The following is a 14,526-nucleotide window of genomic DNA, read 5'->3' on the forward strand; positions in this document are numbered from 1 at the left end:
CCCCCCCCACCTCCCTCCATAACCATATTCTGACTTCTCTCCTAATCATTTCCTTGGTTTGGGTTTTTCTTCATTTCTCTATCACTCTCTGCCTAAACACTGTAATTCATTTGGCCTGATTTTGAATGTTGTATGAATGGACTCATACCATATTTACGATTTGGTGTCTTCCTTCTTTCCCTCAATTGTTTGCCAGATGTTGGTGGTGGCTGTAGTTCATACTCATTTTCAGTTCACAAGGAAAAATAAATGTAGTCTTATTTTCCCGCTCAATTTCTTCCCCAAATCTGGACTTTGTGGGGTAGCCCAGGTTTGTGATACTCTCGTAACTAGGAAAACTCATTCTCTCCCCCTTTCTGTGACTTTCCCCGCCCCACATCCGAGGATGTAGGTCTCAGACCAGGAGGGCCCTCGCCGGCCGCTCTGCCCTTTGGCTGTGGTTCTAGGAAACAGCCCCTCTGGGCCCCTGGAGGCCCTTGATCCACAGCTGCCACCCTGGCCAGGGCGGCGATGGAATTCCTTCTGGGGCCTGGAGACAGCTGGTGGGAGCGTGGAAAGCTCAGCAGGCAGAGGAATCCGCCGGGGGGTCAGCCGGGGAGGGTGGGTGATGGTGACCCCCCTGGTCACGAAAGGCCTGGTGTTCTCTGGCTCAGGCTTCGGTCAGGAGCCAGGAATTCTCGTCTCTGGTGTGTGCACACCCGCCTCGGCCCGGCTCCAGGGCCCGGGCAGGAGGAGTGAGCCCTCACTTACTGCTGTTCCCCGTGCTCGGCCCCCCTGAGCCTCCGACGAAGAGGCTCCTGGCCGCAGTGGTGGAGCGGGCACCGGAACCGAGCCAGTTCGCTGCTTCAGTGCGTGTGTGGGCTGTGTCACCACGAAGAGAAGCCTCGCACACACCCTCCGCTCTGCCCTCCGACAACTGCCCTGTCTCTCCTCGCTAATCTGGTTGAACAAGTGGTCTGCTTCTTGCCACCCTCTCCTGGCTAATCCTTTGGAATCTCGCCTTTGCCCCCAGCGCACTGATGGTGTTTGCTCGCTAAACCCAGCCGCACTGGGCCCGGCCAGGGCATCTGAAGCCCGGGATTAAAACCTCTTACTTGATCTTAGCCTGTTAAGGACTCCCACGCCCCCTCTCCCCCACCCCCACTCCCCACCCCCCATGTCCCAGTTGCCATTAGGATTGGCTTAAATGCCACGGGTCCTTCACGTCACCGGGCAGCTGTGTAGCTCTTGTCTCCCATGTTCCTTGATATCACAGGGCCGGTTTGTAAAATCACACATTTTTCTGTGGGTGCTACCCAAAAAAATGAATGTGAGTCTTAAGCCAATGCCTGCTATAAAGAATAAATGTATGCCTTAAACCAGTCCCTGTCAGATTAATTTCAAGTCTTTATGTGCAAGAAGTGTCGTCTTCGCACCATGCTGGCCCCGCGTGTCTGTGCCGAGCCCCGAGCCCCGGTGTCCTCCGGCTGAGCTGCCGCAGGACAGACTGTGCCGGCTCCGCTCGTCTCGCACCTCCCGCAGGCACAGGGGAGCTGTGGAAGGTGATGACAGACGCAGGCGACTCCAACACCCAGTGCTGGGGCTGTCATTTCCTTGGCAGGGCTAACCCCGGGCGCCTTCCAGGAGTGAGAGGTGTGTGCGTTTCATGAATGAGAAGCAGCAGCTGCAGGTACCTTGACCCCCCTCGGCAGGATGCCCCGGTGCCGTGATGCATCGGAACTGCTCCACGGCCGTGAGACGGGCAGGAGGTGGCGGTGCGGGAAATTTCCTGTTAACCAGCAGGACAGTTATTGGGTGGCAGGTAGCAATAATGGCTACTATTTTAAACATGAAGAGGCTCTCTCGTGAAAGACTGCACTCCCGGGTTATAGTGTCACTCCCCCGACCGACACCGGAAGTCCCCGTTTCCCCAGCTTGCACATCACCAGCTTCTCACCGATTTGGGAGCATAGGGAGCCCAGGCCACAGAATGAGGAAATTGGGGAAAACAAGATGTGTACAGTTGGATAACTCTGGCATATCCAATGTACCCAACATCTTGCTATGGAAGGCATCATTGTTTCCCTGAACAAGTTGTAAAATCTTTAAGACCCTTATATTCGCAGCATAACGTCACCCATAACACCATCCTAGATTGGTTCTCTTCGATTCAAGGGTCACTGTCAGTGAAGTCCAACAGACCCAAGGGTGGACTGGATGAAGCTAGGCGGCTCTGGAATTCCCCATCTCTGATTTATTTTTCCTAATAGCATGTAACTATTTGGCATATTTTCCATTTTTGCCTGGGAGGACAGACATGTGGTTTGAATTCTTTCATTTGCATAAACAAAATAGCTGGATGATCAACGTTTTTGGCTAAACAAATAGGAATGTGCAATATAGCCAGAAGTCTTTAAAGGAAGTAGCATTTCTTTTAGGGCCCAGTTGTTACTTCATGATGATTTGATTATAATGTTCATTTCTGTCTAATGTGGTATCTCAGGCAGCTTGAGCTGCTCTAATAATACCATAGACTCTGTGGTTTAAACAACAGAAACTCATTCCTCACAGTTCTGAAGGCTGGGCCGTCCAAGATCAAGGCGCCCATTAATTTAGTTCCTGGTGAGAACTTCCTTGCTTGCAGTCATCTGCTCTCTGTATCCTCATACGGTGGAGAGAGAGAGAGAAATCTCATGTTTCTTCTTATAAGGGCACTAATACCACTTAGGAGGGCCCACCCTCATGACCTAAGTACCTCCCAGAGATCCCATCTTCAAATATCATCACAATGAGATTAGGGCTCCAAGGTATGAATGTGAGGGGGACATAAATATTTAGTCCATAGCATGAAGTTAGCCAGTGGGCCAGATATTGGCTCACTGGCTACATCGCATTTTAGAGTAAAATGGGTGACTTGAAGCATCATAAATGAGTAAAACTGACCCTTCTCTAGACCGTGACCACTGACTAGAACAGTGATGGCGAACCTTTTGAGCTCTGTGTGTCAGCATTTTGAAAAACCCTAACTTAACTCTGGTGCCGTGTCACATATAGAAATTTTTTGATATTTGCAACCATAGTAAAACAAAGACTTATATTTTTGATATTTATTTTATATATTTAAATGCCATTTAACAAAGAAAAATCAACCAAAAAAATGAGTTCGCGTGTCACCTCTGACACGCATGTCATAGGTTCGCCATCACTGGACTAGAATATTTCTGAATATGCCGTCCCAACCAGAGCAGAGGGAAAGACAGTCATAGCCAGTGGCTTGTGCGGTGCTTAGGAGCATCTATTTTAACAATTGTGCTCAAGTTCTTCCCCTTTGGGGGGGCTCTCCTAAGAGGTCCAAGGTACCTCCCCACCCACCTCACTCTGTTATGTTTACACACTTGGACACAGACACTCTGTGGGAATAGATGCCAGTAACAACTTTCCTTTGTTTGGTTTAGAACAGACTAGCAGAGAAAGCTGTAGGAAGCACTAATGAGGTTACTAGGGAGGTAAGAAGCATAATGAATGTCAACCGTCAACAGCAAGGAGGCTTAAACAGCAAATTTATTTTCTCACAGTTCTGAAGGCTGGAAGTCTGAGTCAGGGTGCTGGAATGGTGGATTCTAGTGAGGACTCTTTTCCCAGCTGATAGATGGCCGTCTTCTCTCTGCATGTGCATGGTGCCCAGAAGTAGGGAGGGGAGAGCACTCTAGTGTCTCTTCTTATGAGGACACTAATCCAGTTCCATCAGGGCCCCACCCTTATGACCTTAATTCACCTTAAAAACTTCTTTAGAGGCTCCATCTCCAAATACAGCCACACTGGAAATTTGGGAGAACATAAGCATTCAGCCCACAATAACTCTGAAGACAACAGTCTGCCTCTCAATCCTTACTCTCTTACAAACTAGGTGTGTAGCTTTGAGGAAATTCTCTAGCTTTAAAAAATATGGATTCTGGGGACCCAGTCTGGATCAAATAAATTTGAATTTCTGGGGGTGGGGCTTGAGCATAGGTACTTTTCAAATCTCCTTAGATGAGCTTATCAGTGTGCAACCAGCTGAGTAGTGGAGTTTTTGAGGCAAATACAGGAGGTCGAACTGAAGCAGAATCCGTCTGAAGAATGATGTGAATGAAACAGCTGTGAGGCTTGGAGAATTTGGCTCTCTGATATCTTCATATGGCGTCGTGGGGACATTCTCCGTACAAGACATCTGGGTTTGACTCAGCTACTTCTAGCCGTAAATTCCTTACTTAGCAGTTTTAGCCTTCTCACCTCTAAAACGCCAGTCCTCAGGTTTTCTCTGGAATAAAATGAGATGGTAGATGTGAAGGAGCTCTAGAACCTACATGCATTTCAGGAAGGTAAACACTGAGGCTTCTTTGGGCCCCAACTTCACCCTGACCGCCAACTGTGTTGTGATTCCCAGTAAGTCCCGCTATGAGGTCAGTGACCCCATCTGTAGGACCATAGAATCTATTGGCTATAGGACCAATGTCCTCCGGCTGTGGAGACACTTCCTCCTCATCCCCACTCACTTACCTCTGCCCATTGACTTTGAGCTCTAATGGGGAGGGACGGGACCTTGGTGACAGCGAAAGGGGACTTCGACCTTGACCAATGTCCCCCTCTCCTCTTCCGTAGGAACATGCTTGCCAATTCAGCCAGCGTGCGGATTCTCATCAAGGGAGGCAAGGTGGTGAACGATGACTGCACCCACGAGGCCGATGTCTACATTGAGAATGGCATCATCCAGCAGGTGGGCCGGGAGCTCATGATCCCCGGCGGGGCCAAGGTGATCGATGCCACTGGGAAACTGGTGATCCCCGGAGGCATCGACACCAGCACCCACTTCCACCAGACCTTCATGAACGCCACGTGCGTGGATGACTTCTACCACGGGACCAAGGTAATGCTCCTCTTCGCCGAAAGTGCCCTCTGCTTTGGCGTCTTCTCTTTCTGGGGCTACTCCTGAGTAGACACCGGTGAACCAGGTGCTCCCACTGTATTGCGAGAGGAGAAGAGTGCTCTCGCGGGAGCCACTGTGGCAACTAAAATGAAGTGTAGACGTCAATGATCTTTAGTATATTTACCATAAGTTGGTTTTAACTATGAAAATGAAGTCAAGCGGTATGTACCCTTGTGTTGGCTTCTTTTGCTCGACGTTATTTTTGTGAAATTCACCCATGTTGCTGTGCATCGTTTACTTTCATTACTTTATAGTATCCACTGTATGATAGACCACATATCGCACGTACTCATGCTGCTATCAGTGGGCACTTGGGTAGTTGCTAGTTTGAGGCGATTACCAACACTGTTGCCCTGAGCATTCTCACCCCTGTCTTTTGGCAGACGTGTCCGCACACATGTCTGTTGGGCATATTCCTAGGACTGGGATTGCTGGGTCCTAGGGTAATGTATGTTCAGCTTTTGCCAAATCATTTTCCTAACTGGTTGTAACAGTGTTAACTCCCAGCAGTCATGTAAGAGAGGTCCCAGTATTTACCATCAACATAATGCCGATAACCAGACCCGTCCGTGTTGGGGTCCATTCTGTAGTATGCTCAGGCCTTGCACCAAAAATTATAGCTTCCTGGTTACTTTCCCCACCTGGGAGACCTTTAGTCCAGGGCCGGATGCCACACCGTCACTACTCTGTTTCCTAGCCTCTCGGAAGGCAGGCTGGCCTTCTTTGTCTTATGGTCACACTGTCATCTGCCAGACCTCATTAGCCAGGAGTGACAGCTTTCCCCCTGAGAGCCTTTAGCTCTTCAGAGCCAGTGAAGACCTCTGCACATGCATCTCTGTGCAAGGTGGTGGGTCGCTCTTGATCTTTTCCAGACCTCTCATCCATGGGAGCCGCTGCCTCTGGAAATCACAGAAAAATCCCTGTGTGATTCAAGGCCCCAGCTCTCCCATTCCCGCAGGCTTGGGCTGCCTCAGGCACCCCCTCTATGCCAGGCCCTAGTGGTGGGGAATTTAAGGGTCCATAGACCCTGAGCCGCCCTGGCTGGTGGTGTCACCTAACAGACCCTTTGGTTATATCCACCCCCTAAACAAGATTGCGCCTTGTCCTTGTCCCTCAGCTCATATTGAGAAAGGCAGTCCTCCCTGGACCCCAGGACCCCTTCAGTAGACCCCTTCCAGAGTCCTGCCTGTGGCCTCCCATCCTCCCAAGAACTGGCTTCCTGTCCCATTTCCCCTCCCTCCCAGGATTTCCCCTCCACAGTGGTGCTCCTACCATTGGATATGTTGGCTTCCTCTTTCCTCTAGTTCCTGACCATCTCCTGGGGAGAGAAAGTGCTCTCCTGTTGCAGGCTGCTCCCGGGAATGTGTGGATTCAATTATTCACGCGGCCTGTGGCTCTTGTACAGTCTGCACCCTGATCCATTGCCACTGACCTACTTCGTACCTTCTAAGAAAGGCAGCAGTGGATTCACTTTAAGCATCTGGGTTTATAATGGAATAATAATCCCAAGGAAAAGCTCACCCGAGTGATTAGCCCAGAGAAAAAGAGAGATCAAGTTGCACCTTTTTGTTCTTGTCCGACAGATCCGTGGGGCCTTGAACTCCGCACCCCCTATGCTCCTGCGGGCTTGTCAGTTTGGCGGCAGCAGCCAGGCCTGGGAAAACAAGACTGTGAAAGCCTGGCTTTTCTGAAAGCATCTGGGACTCCATTGTCCTGGGTCTGAAGGGATTTCTCCAGCACGTCTTAACAAACGCCTTGCCCGCCCTTGCCTCTGTCAGAGGCTGTGACAAGCTCTGCCTGGCTCCCCTGGCTCTGCGTCTCATGCTCACAGCTGGTCACTTGATCCTCCTCCCCACACCCCACACCCTCCCAACCTTTAGACCCCGCCTTCCCCAAGGCCAGTACCTGGGTTTCCAGACCACCAGGACCACCTGCTTGTTAATATTGCAGACTCCATCGAGGACAGAGGTTATCTCCTGTGGGGAGGCGAGGGAATGCGGGGAGGAGAGAGGACCAGAAACAGCAACTGGGTTAATAAAGGTCTAGGATTCCAGGTGGCCATGGGGTCTTTTCTTCTTCTTCTTCCTGACTTATAAGTTATACTTATTCTTTAGTGTATATCTAATATTACACAGTAAATAATGTCAGTGCACCCCACCAATGGCTCTCCCTGGCCAGGTGGGAATATCAAAATAAGCTTTTTAAACTGCTGGCACAACCCCTTCACTAAGATTGGGGGCGGGGGGTGGGGGGGGCGGGGAGCATGGACAATAGAATAAAGAGCTTCCTAGATGCCTTTTCTGCTCCTGCTCCTCCAAAAATAAATCAATAACCGCCGTGTAGGCTAAGGATAGGGAACCTCTTTTCTGCCAAGGGCCATTTGGATATTTATAACATCATTCACGGGCCATACAAAATTAGCCTGCTATATTTGGGCATCATTTAATTAACTCACCCCTAATGCCTTGGCAGGACCAGGCTAAATGATTTTACCAAATGATTTCACAGGCCTTATATGGCCTGAGGGCCGGACGTTCCCCACCCCTGGTCTAGGCCAATGGTTTTCAACCCTTGGCAGCAAATTATAAGTCAGAACTATTTGGGGGATTTTAATTTATTTTTTTAAATATATTTTATTAATTTTTTTACAGAGAGGAAGGGAGAGGAATAGAGAGGAAGAAATATCGATGAGAGAGAAACATTGATCAGCTGCCTCCTGCACAACCCCCACTGGGGATGTGCCCGCAACCAAGGTACATGCCCTTGACCGGAATCGAACCCAGGACCCCTCAGTCCGCAGGCTGATGCTCTATCCACTGAGCCAAACCAGTTAGGGTGGGGGATTTTAATTTAAATAATACTAGTATCCAGGCCCCACCCAGACCAATGGAAGCAATGTCTCTAGGTCTGCCTCTCCCCATTGTATTTTTTAAAGCATCTTTGATGATTCTAACACTGGCAGGCACCTTATAAAGGAACTTTCTCAGCTGTTTTGAATGGCACGTTGTCCTGGCTGTTACTTCTGTCACCTACTGACCCTCACCTTTCGTGCCAGGGCTGACCACTGAATCCCCTTTGAAAGCTGGGGCCTGCCTTCCCCTTGCCAGTCTTATTTATTTCCTTGTCTCCTATGTACATGCCAGGGTCCCAACAACAGGCTCCCAAACCCCACCCTGTACTTGCTAAGTTTCCCTGGCCCCGTGTTCTGCCCTCCTGTCCATGCCCCATAGAAACCATCAGGGAGAGAGGAGTTGGCCGTGGTAGAGGTGTTATCAAACGGAAGTCCGGCTAGGTGCCTCCCTCTTCTTTGATGGCCCAGAGATTCCCTCCTGTCTGTGCCAGAGCCATCTGGCCCCAGAGACAGCCTCCCACTAACTCAGAATCAGTAGCAGCAGGACATCTATTCTGGTAGTCAACCTACAATGGAAGCCAAATGCTAGCCAGAAGGGTGCTTGGCCAGCGTGGGATCTGCCCAGAGAATGTTCAATGGCGTAAGGAAGCTAGGATGGCCTGCCACATCCCAGCCGCCGGGGCGGGTCCTGACACTCCTCCTCCCCCTGCAGAGGAGTCCTGAGTAGGATAGGCTAGGACAGTGGTCGGCAAACTGTGGCTCACGAGCCACATGCGGTTCTTTGGCCCCTGAGTGTGGCTCTTCCACAAAATACCGACTTCTGCGCATGGGCCACGAAGTTTCAATCGCATTGTACGTGCGCACCTGCACGTGGTATTTTGTGGAAGAGCCACACTCAAGGGGCCAAAGAGCCACAGTTTGCCGACCACTGGGCTAGGACATAAATGAATTCCCTTTGGTGCCCCACCTGCCAACATCCTCACCAAGGCCCCATTTATCCTTTGGGCAGGCTGTGAACTGTTTGCCTTTGAAATTTGCTCTCTTGGAATTAAGCCTTTAAGTGCTTCTCACTTCCTTCTTGTAGCTTGACTCCAATGTTCTGTCCGTTTCTGTTTAATTCTGGCTTGAAATGTCTTCAGTCTTTTATAAAGCTCTGTAATAACATTTCTTGCCCGGCTAGTGTGGCTCAGTGGTTGAGCCTCAACCCAGGAACAAGGAGGTTCAATTCCCGGTCAGGGCATATGCCCAGGTTGTGGGCTCAATCCCCAGTAGGGGGCATGCAGGAGGCAGCGGATCAGCAATTCTCTCTCATCACTGATGTTTCTATCTCTCTCTCTCTCCCTGTCCTTTCCTCTCTCTGAAATCAATAAAATGACATTTCCTAGCTTATTGGGATCCAGACTCATATGATCTTGCTCATTAATTGATGTTCCCAAGTTCATGCGTGTCTGCAAAAAGCTGGAAGAGACCTTAGAAATCTAGTCCCACCCTCTCATTGATGGATTGATAGGAGGGTGAATGAGTTGCCCCAAATCCCAGAGGTAATTGGACCAGAATGCAAGTTTCTCAGTCTGAGGCCCTTTTCACTACGCCACTCAGGGGTTCCTGAAACCCCAGAGCTGGACAGACACCCCTTCCAGACAGTCTGTGACTTCTTAATGGGCTTCATGCAAATAGCTGCCTTGGCTCTGTGGCTCTGAACATACCCCGGCCAGAGAAGGGCATCCCGGAACAGACATACCACAGGCAGACAGTGGAGTGAGCTCTGTGCCTCTCTAGGCAGCGCTTTACAAAACACCTCTCCTCCCTGGAGAGTAACGTAGATGTCAGTGCCTTCGAGCTGACAGCTTTTACCATTTACAAATGAATGGTTGCTCTGAGGATTAATGAAGGGATGCAGGAAAAACACTTCGCACAGCGCCTGGCACAGAGGACTAGTGTGCATGCGATAAACGTCGGTCCCCAGGCCGTGACTACCTGCTTCTACCCCAGGCCTGGCCTCTCTGTCTTCCAGTCTCTCAGGTTATTTGATCCACCCACTTTGACTTTACAGCGAAATTATTCGCTGTCCATCTAGTGCCCATGATGCCTGTGGCCCTGGGCCAGCTGCTGCCACACTGTGCCCACTCTGCCTGCTGACCTGCTGCCCTTCTGGCCTGGCTGTGCCGGTTGGGATCAGCAAAGCTGGCTCCTCTCTCTGTCTTCTGAGTCACCCACATTCGCACTAGAACCCCAGGAGTGCTTCATGAGGTGACCCCCCTCCCCAGCCACCTGGAGGACATCCCTTCTCCTACCTCTTCATCTGGCAGGCACCTCATACCTGACAGGGGATGTATTAATTTTCTACTATTTTCTAACAAACTACCACAAATTTAGCCATTTAAAACAATACCCGCTTATGAGCTCACAGTTCCGGGTCCGAAGTCGGGTCCTGGTGGGACTGGCTTCTCTGCTCGGGGCCTCACAAGGATATACTAGTAATTAAGGTGTCAGATGGGCTGTGTTCCCATCTGGAGTTCAGGATCCTCTGCTACGTTCACAAAGTTGTAGCAGGATTCAGTTTCTTGCAGTTCAAGGACTCAAGTCCCCAATTCCTTGCTGGCTATATCCGCTGAGGGCCCATCTCAGCTCCCAGAGGCCGTCAGCATTGCTTGCCATGTGGCCCCTCCATCCTCAAATCCACGCTCTGAAACGTTGCCAGTTCAAATCCAGGTCAGGGCACATGCCCGAATTGCTGGCTTGATCCCTGGTGGGGGCTTGCAGAAGTCAGCCGATCAATGTTCTGCTCCCACATTGATGTTTCCGTCTCTCTCTGTCTCCCTTCCTCTCCCTCTAAAAATCAATAATAATCTTTTAAAAAAACCTTTTTAAAGATTCCACATTTACTTTTTTTTCTTTCATCAAAAGTCACCTTGGCCACCCTTTACTTCACAGCTTTCTGTGCCTCCTCTCGTGTCCCTGCTTGAGAACCTGCAATGGCTCCCTGTTGACTAAGACATCAAGTTTGGTCTCTGGATCTGCACCCTGGGCACCTCCCCACCCGACCTTGTGTTCCCATCTATTCCCCATTCCCAGCTGCTCCCCAGCTTGTGCCCATCCATCAGGAAGGCGGTTTTCTCAGCCCCTTCCCTTATGACCATCCATGCTCCCTCCTGCCATCCCTCCCGCCCATCCACAGAACCCCTCCGCAAGGCCTACCCCACTCATGCCACACTCTTCCTCCAGCTCATTCAGATCCAGAATCCTCCTTTCTTCTCACCAACTGAAATAATTTGTCATCCTGGGGCTTTCAAATTGTGTCCTGCATAAAGTTCTTCTCAGCTAGATTGAAGACTCTTTAAGGGGTAAAGACCATAGCTTATGTTTAACTCATGGCTCACCACAGAATTCACAGAGCTCTAAACATATACTAGACATTCAAGAAATAGATGAACGTCAGCATAGCATGGTAGTTGTGAACACAAACGGGAGGAGACTGCCGGATTAGAATTTCAGCTCCACATTTACTAGCTGTGTGATTTGGGTAAGTTCACGTCTCTGTCCCTCAATTTCCTTCTCTGAAAAATGGAGATTATGTTAGTATTTTGTGAATATGAGTGACTATTTGTAAAGAACTTAAAATAGTCTTGGGTGCTTACTAAGCACAATATGAGTGTTAAGTAAATAAATAGATAGTGCTGATCGAGGACCAACTCCTGGAAAATCCGTTTGTACAGGTTCCTCATGAGTATGTATTAAACTGTTAAGCATCAAATAGAAACCAAAAAAACTGGATTCCATTTCACTTTTTAAAAAAATATGTTTTATTGATTCTTTTAGAGAAAGAGCAAGGGAGATGGAGAGAGAGAGAAACATTGATCAGCTGCCTCCCCCAATGGGGCTCAAACCTGCAACCCAGGCTTGCATGGGACGAAACCCAACCAACTGAGCCACACCAGCCCAGGCTCTATTTCAATGCTGAGGGTTGACTGTGTGTTTTAAATTTCAAATGGAATCTAATCACAATGATGATGATGAATTCTAGGTAAGTTTCTCTCATTCTCTTGTAAGCAGAAATAGCCAGTCGTAAACTCTGTAGGCATCAGGGCTATTTAAAGATGCCCTGCTTCAAATCAGTGATCTTGCTTAACAAGACTTGCTGGCACCTTTCCTTCTACATCTCCATTAATTGGCAGGCCAAAATGTAGGCCAGGCTGACCCTTCTTAGAACAAATGGAAGAGAGGAGATCTATCCTTTCTTACAAATGTTTCACATCTAGTATTGGAAAAAAATCTATGGTGCCCAAGCAGCTCCTCGATCCTTACAATAAAGAGTGTTTGCAAAGAACTTATCTACAGGGAGATTGTTATGTTTTAAAACCTTTGGCTCAAAATAGAAATAAATTCACCCTCTGTGATAGACCCCAAGCATCTTGGAAACCTTTCATAGTTCATACAAGGAGTTCTGCGTTTATACTCTCCTCCTTTAGGGTTTAAAAAAATAAAAAAGGAAGAAGGGAAACACATTACGTACTGGATGTATGCTTCAGTGATGCTTATAGTACATGAATTATATATATTTTTCCAATTTTGTTTCTTAAAGCTTGCACATTTTTTTCATATTTCAAGAAATATTTGAATATGGCCTTAGAGAATGCTTCAAAAGTCTCGGTTGGAAATATCTCTTCTCCCAGACCTCACTAAGGTTTTCCATATTCCTGTGCTAAAGGTAAGGGGCTTAGAATGCTTCATTGACAGGTGGAAATGACGGTAGACACCTTACCTTGTCCTCCTGGTGGTTCCTGCCTCCCTGTTCCCTCAGGTTGTCAGGGCAGCCAACCGTTTTTCCTCTTTCTGATCCTTCTTTGTTTCTTGTTATTTAAAAATTAGGAGCTATAGGATTTTTAATTAATGATTATATGAAGATAAAACTATGGGCCAGCTACAGTGAGAACTTTCTTATTAACCATTATCTATCTGTCATACTACACACACACATTCACACACTTAGACACTTTCACATACTCATAGTCCACACGTTCGCACACTCACCCTCACTAAGACACAGAATTCTAGAGCTGGAAATACCATTAGAGGTGAATGAATCCAACCGCTAATCCATAAATAACTTTCCTATTTAGATTAAAACTCTCCACGGTATTCTAAATTAATATTTTAAAATAAAATTAAATTTGATATATGGTGGGAATTCTATTCTTGGGAAGAGTACGTATAGAAGGGAGGTCATGATTAAGTAATCTAGGAAGCCACCTTTTTATTTTTTTAATCTCTGTGTTACTTCCCCCCCCCCCCCCCCCGCCCCCCCCAGCAACTTGATTAACGTGTAATTGACATATAATAAGCCGCTCATTTTAAAAGTGTGTAGTTTGGTATGTTTTGACATATGTATTCACTGGGAAGCAGCACCATTAATATAATAAGCATATTCGTCGCCCCCAAAAGTTTCTTTGTGGCCCTTGTAATCCTTCCCCGCCCCAGGTAGCCACTGACCTGTTTCCTTCCGTTAGGTCTCCGTTCTTCTTGGGGTCCTTGGTTACCGCCACGCCCGCGCTGCAGCTTCTCTTGTCTGGTTTGGTGCCCTGGCTCTCACCCTGCAGGCTTTTATGACACTCCAGGGCTCATGTTTGGGAGAGCGCTCTGGCTTCCGATCTCCAAGCCCTAGACTCAGTGGCCCATCAAAGGATGTTTTTCCTGCTGTGTGGGAAACGGAGCTTGTTAAGCTCCCGAAGGACTCCAGGACCCCGGCCCCCAGGTGGCACCGGGCTGCGGGCTGCGCATGGCTCTCCAGGGGACCTACCCTTGAGCTCCCATCCCCTGCCCTCCCGGCCTGGACCTCAGACCCGCTCGTCAGAGCATTATCCACTGTACCCTTATTTTGACCTTTGAAGCCCCTCAGGCAGGTCTTCTCCTTCCTTTCCCAGGGGCCTGGGAAGCTGAGTCTCAGGAAGTGAAATAACTTGCCAAGCTCATAAGTGCTGGGCCAGGTCTGCCTGCCCACCTGCCGCTCCAGCCCCCATTCCTCCAGGCCAGGGTCCCCGGAGGCCTCAGGCAGGCTCCCCAGCAGTTCAGTGGCACTGTTGTCACTTAGCTTTGGGACCAAAAGGAGGGACTCTCGGAGGGAAGAAGAGCAAGTGGGGTTACGTGTGGCTTATTTCTGGATTGTTGATACATCCCTCCCCGCCAGCATCTGCGGGCAGCCTGGGCTTTTCAGAAAGGGGGCTGTGGCCTGCTGGCTTATAAACGTTCCCACTCTGGGACGTGAAGGGGCTTTGCTAAGGAGGAGGGTGACAAAGGGCCCCTCTGTGCGCCTCTAGTTTAGAATGGTTTCTCTGGGCTTCTCAGAAGCTGGCAGCCATGTATTTCTGCCACAACTCCCTTTGAGGATCATCTCCAGTCTCCATGGTAACTGCATGTCGGGAGACAGCCGGCTCTGTGCTGTGGCTTTGTATTAAACACAATGAATTTAAATTGGATGCTCGGCAGTGAAGATAATCATTCTGGATTAGAGAGGAAGCCTGGAGCTCCTCATTTCATAATTTTTGATGTTGGCACAATTCTCAGTGTGAGCCCTGTAATCCGAGCCCAGGCCACACCTCCCTCTCTGTTTCCAAAGCGAGGCCCCATTTTCACTTGAGTTTTTCTCCATCCCTTGACAAGGGAGTCTGGGAGCCAGGAGCCCCTCCGTCAGGCCAGGGCTTGAGCTCTAGGAGGGGCAGCCTGTGCAAAGGAG

The 14,526-nt window shown here is 49.1% G+C and overlaps 1 protein-coding gene across 2 annotated transcripts in view; it reads left to right on the forward strand.

Moving 5' to 3' along the window:
- DPYSL5 (dihydropyrimidinase like 5) overlaps nt 1–14,526 on the forward strand; it is a 57,580-nt gene that overhangs the window by 16,298 nt on the left and 26,756 nt on the right. For both annotated transcript variants that reach the window (XM_070428855.1, XM_070428856.1), the window contains exon 2: nt 4,621–4,885. In XM_070428855.1, the coding sequence (XP_070284956.1) occupies nt 4,625–4,885 (261 nt within the window). In that variant the 5' untranslated portion in view covers nt 4,621–4,624. The remainder of the gene's footprint in view (nt 1–4,620; nt 4,886–14,526) is intronic.

This window comes from Myotis yumanensis, unplaced genomic scaffold (genome assembly GCF_028538775.1).
Source record: "Myotis yumanensis isolate MYYU_CA2020_CCGP unplaced genomic scaffold, mMyoYum1.0.hap1 SCAF_11, whole genome shotgun sequence".
Classification (NCBI taxonomy): Eukaryota; Metazoa; Chordata; class Mammalia; order Chiroptera; family Vespertilionidae; genus Myotis; species Myotis yumanensis.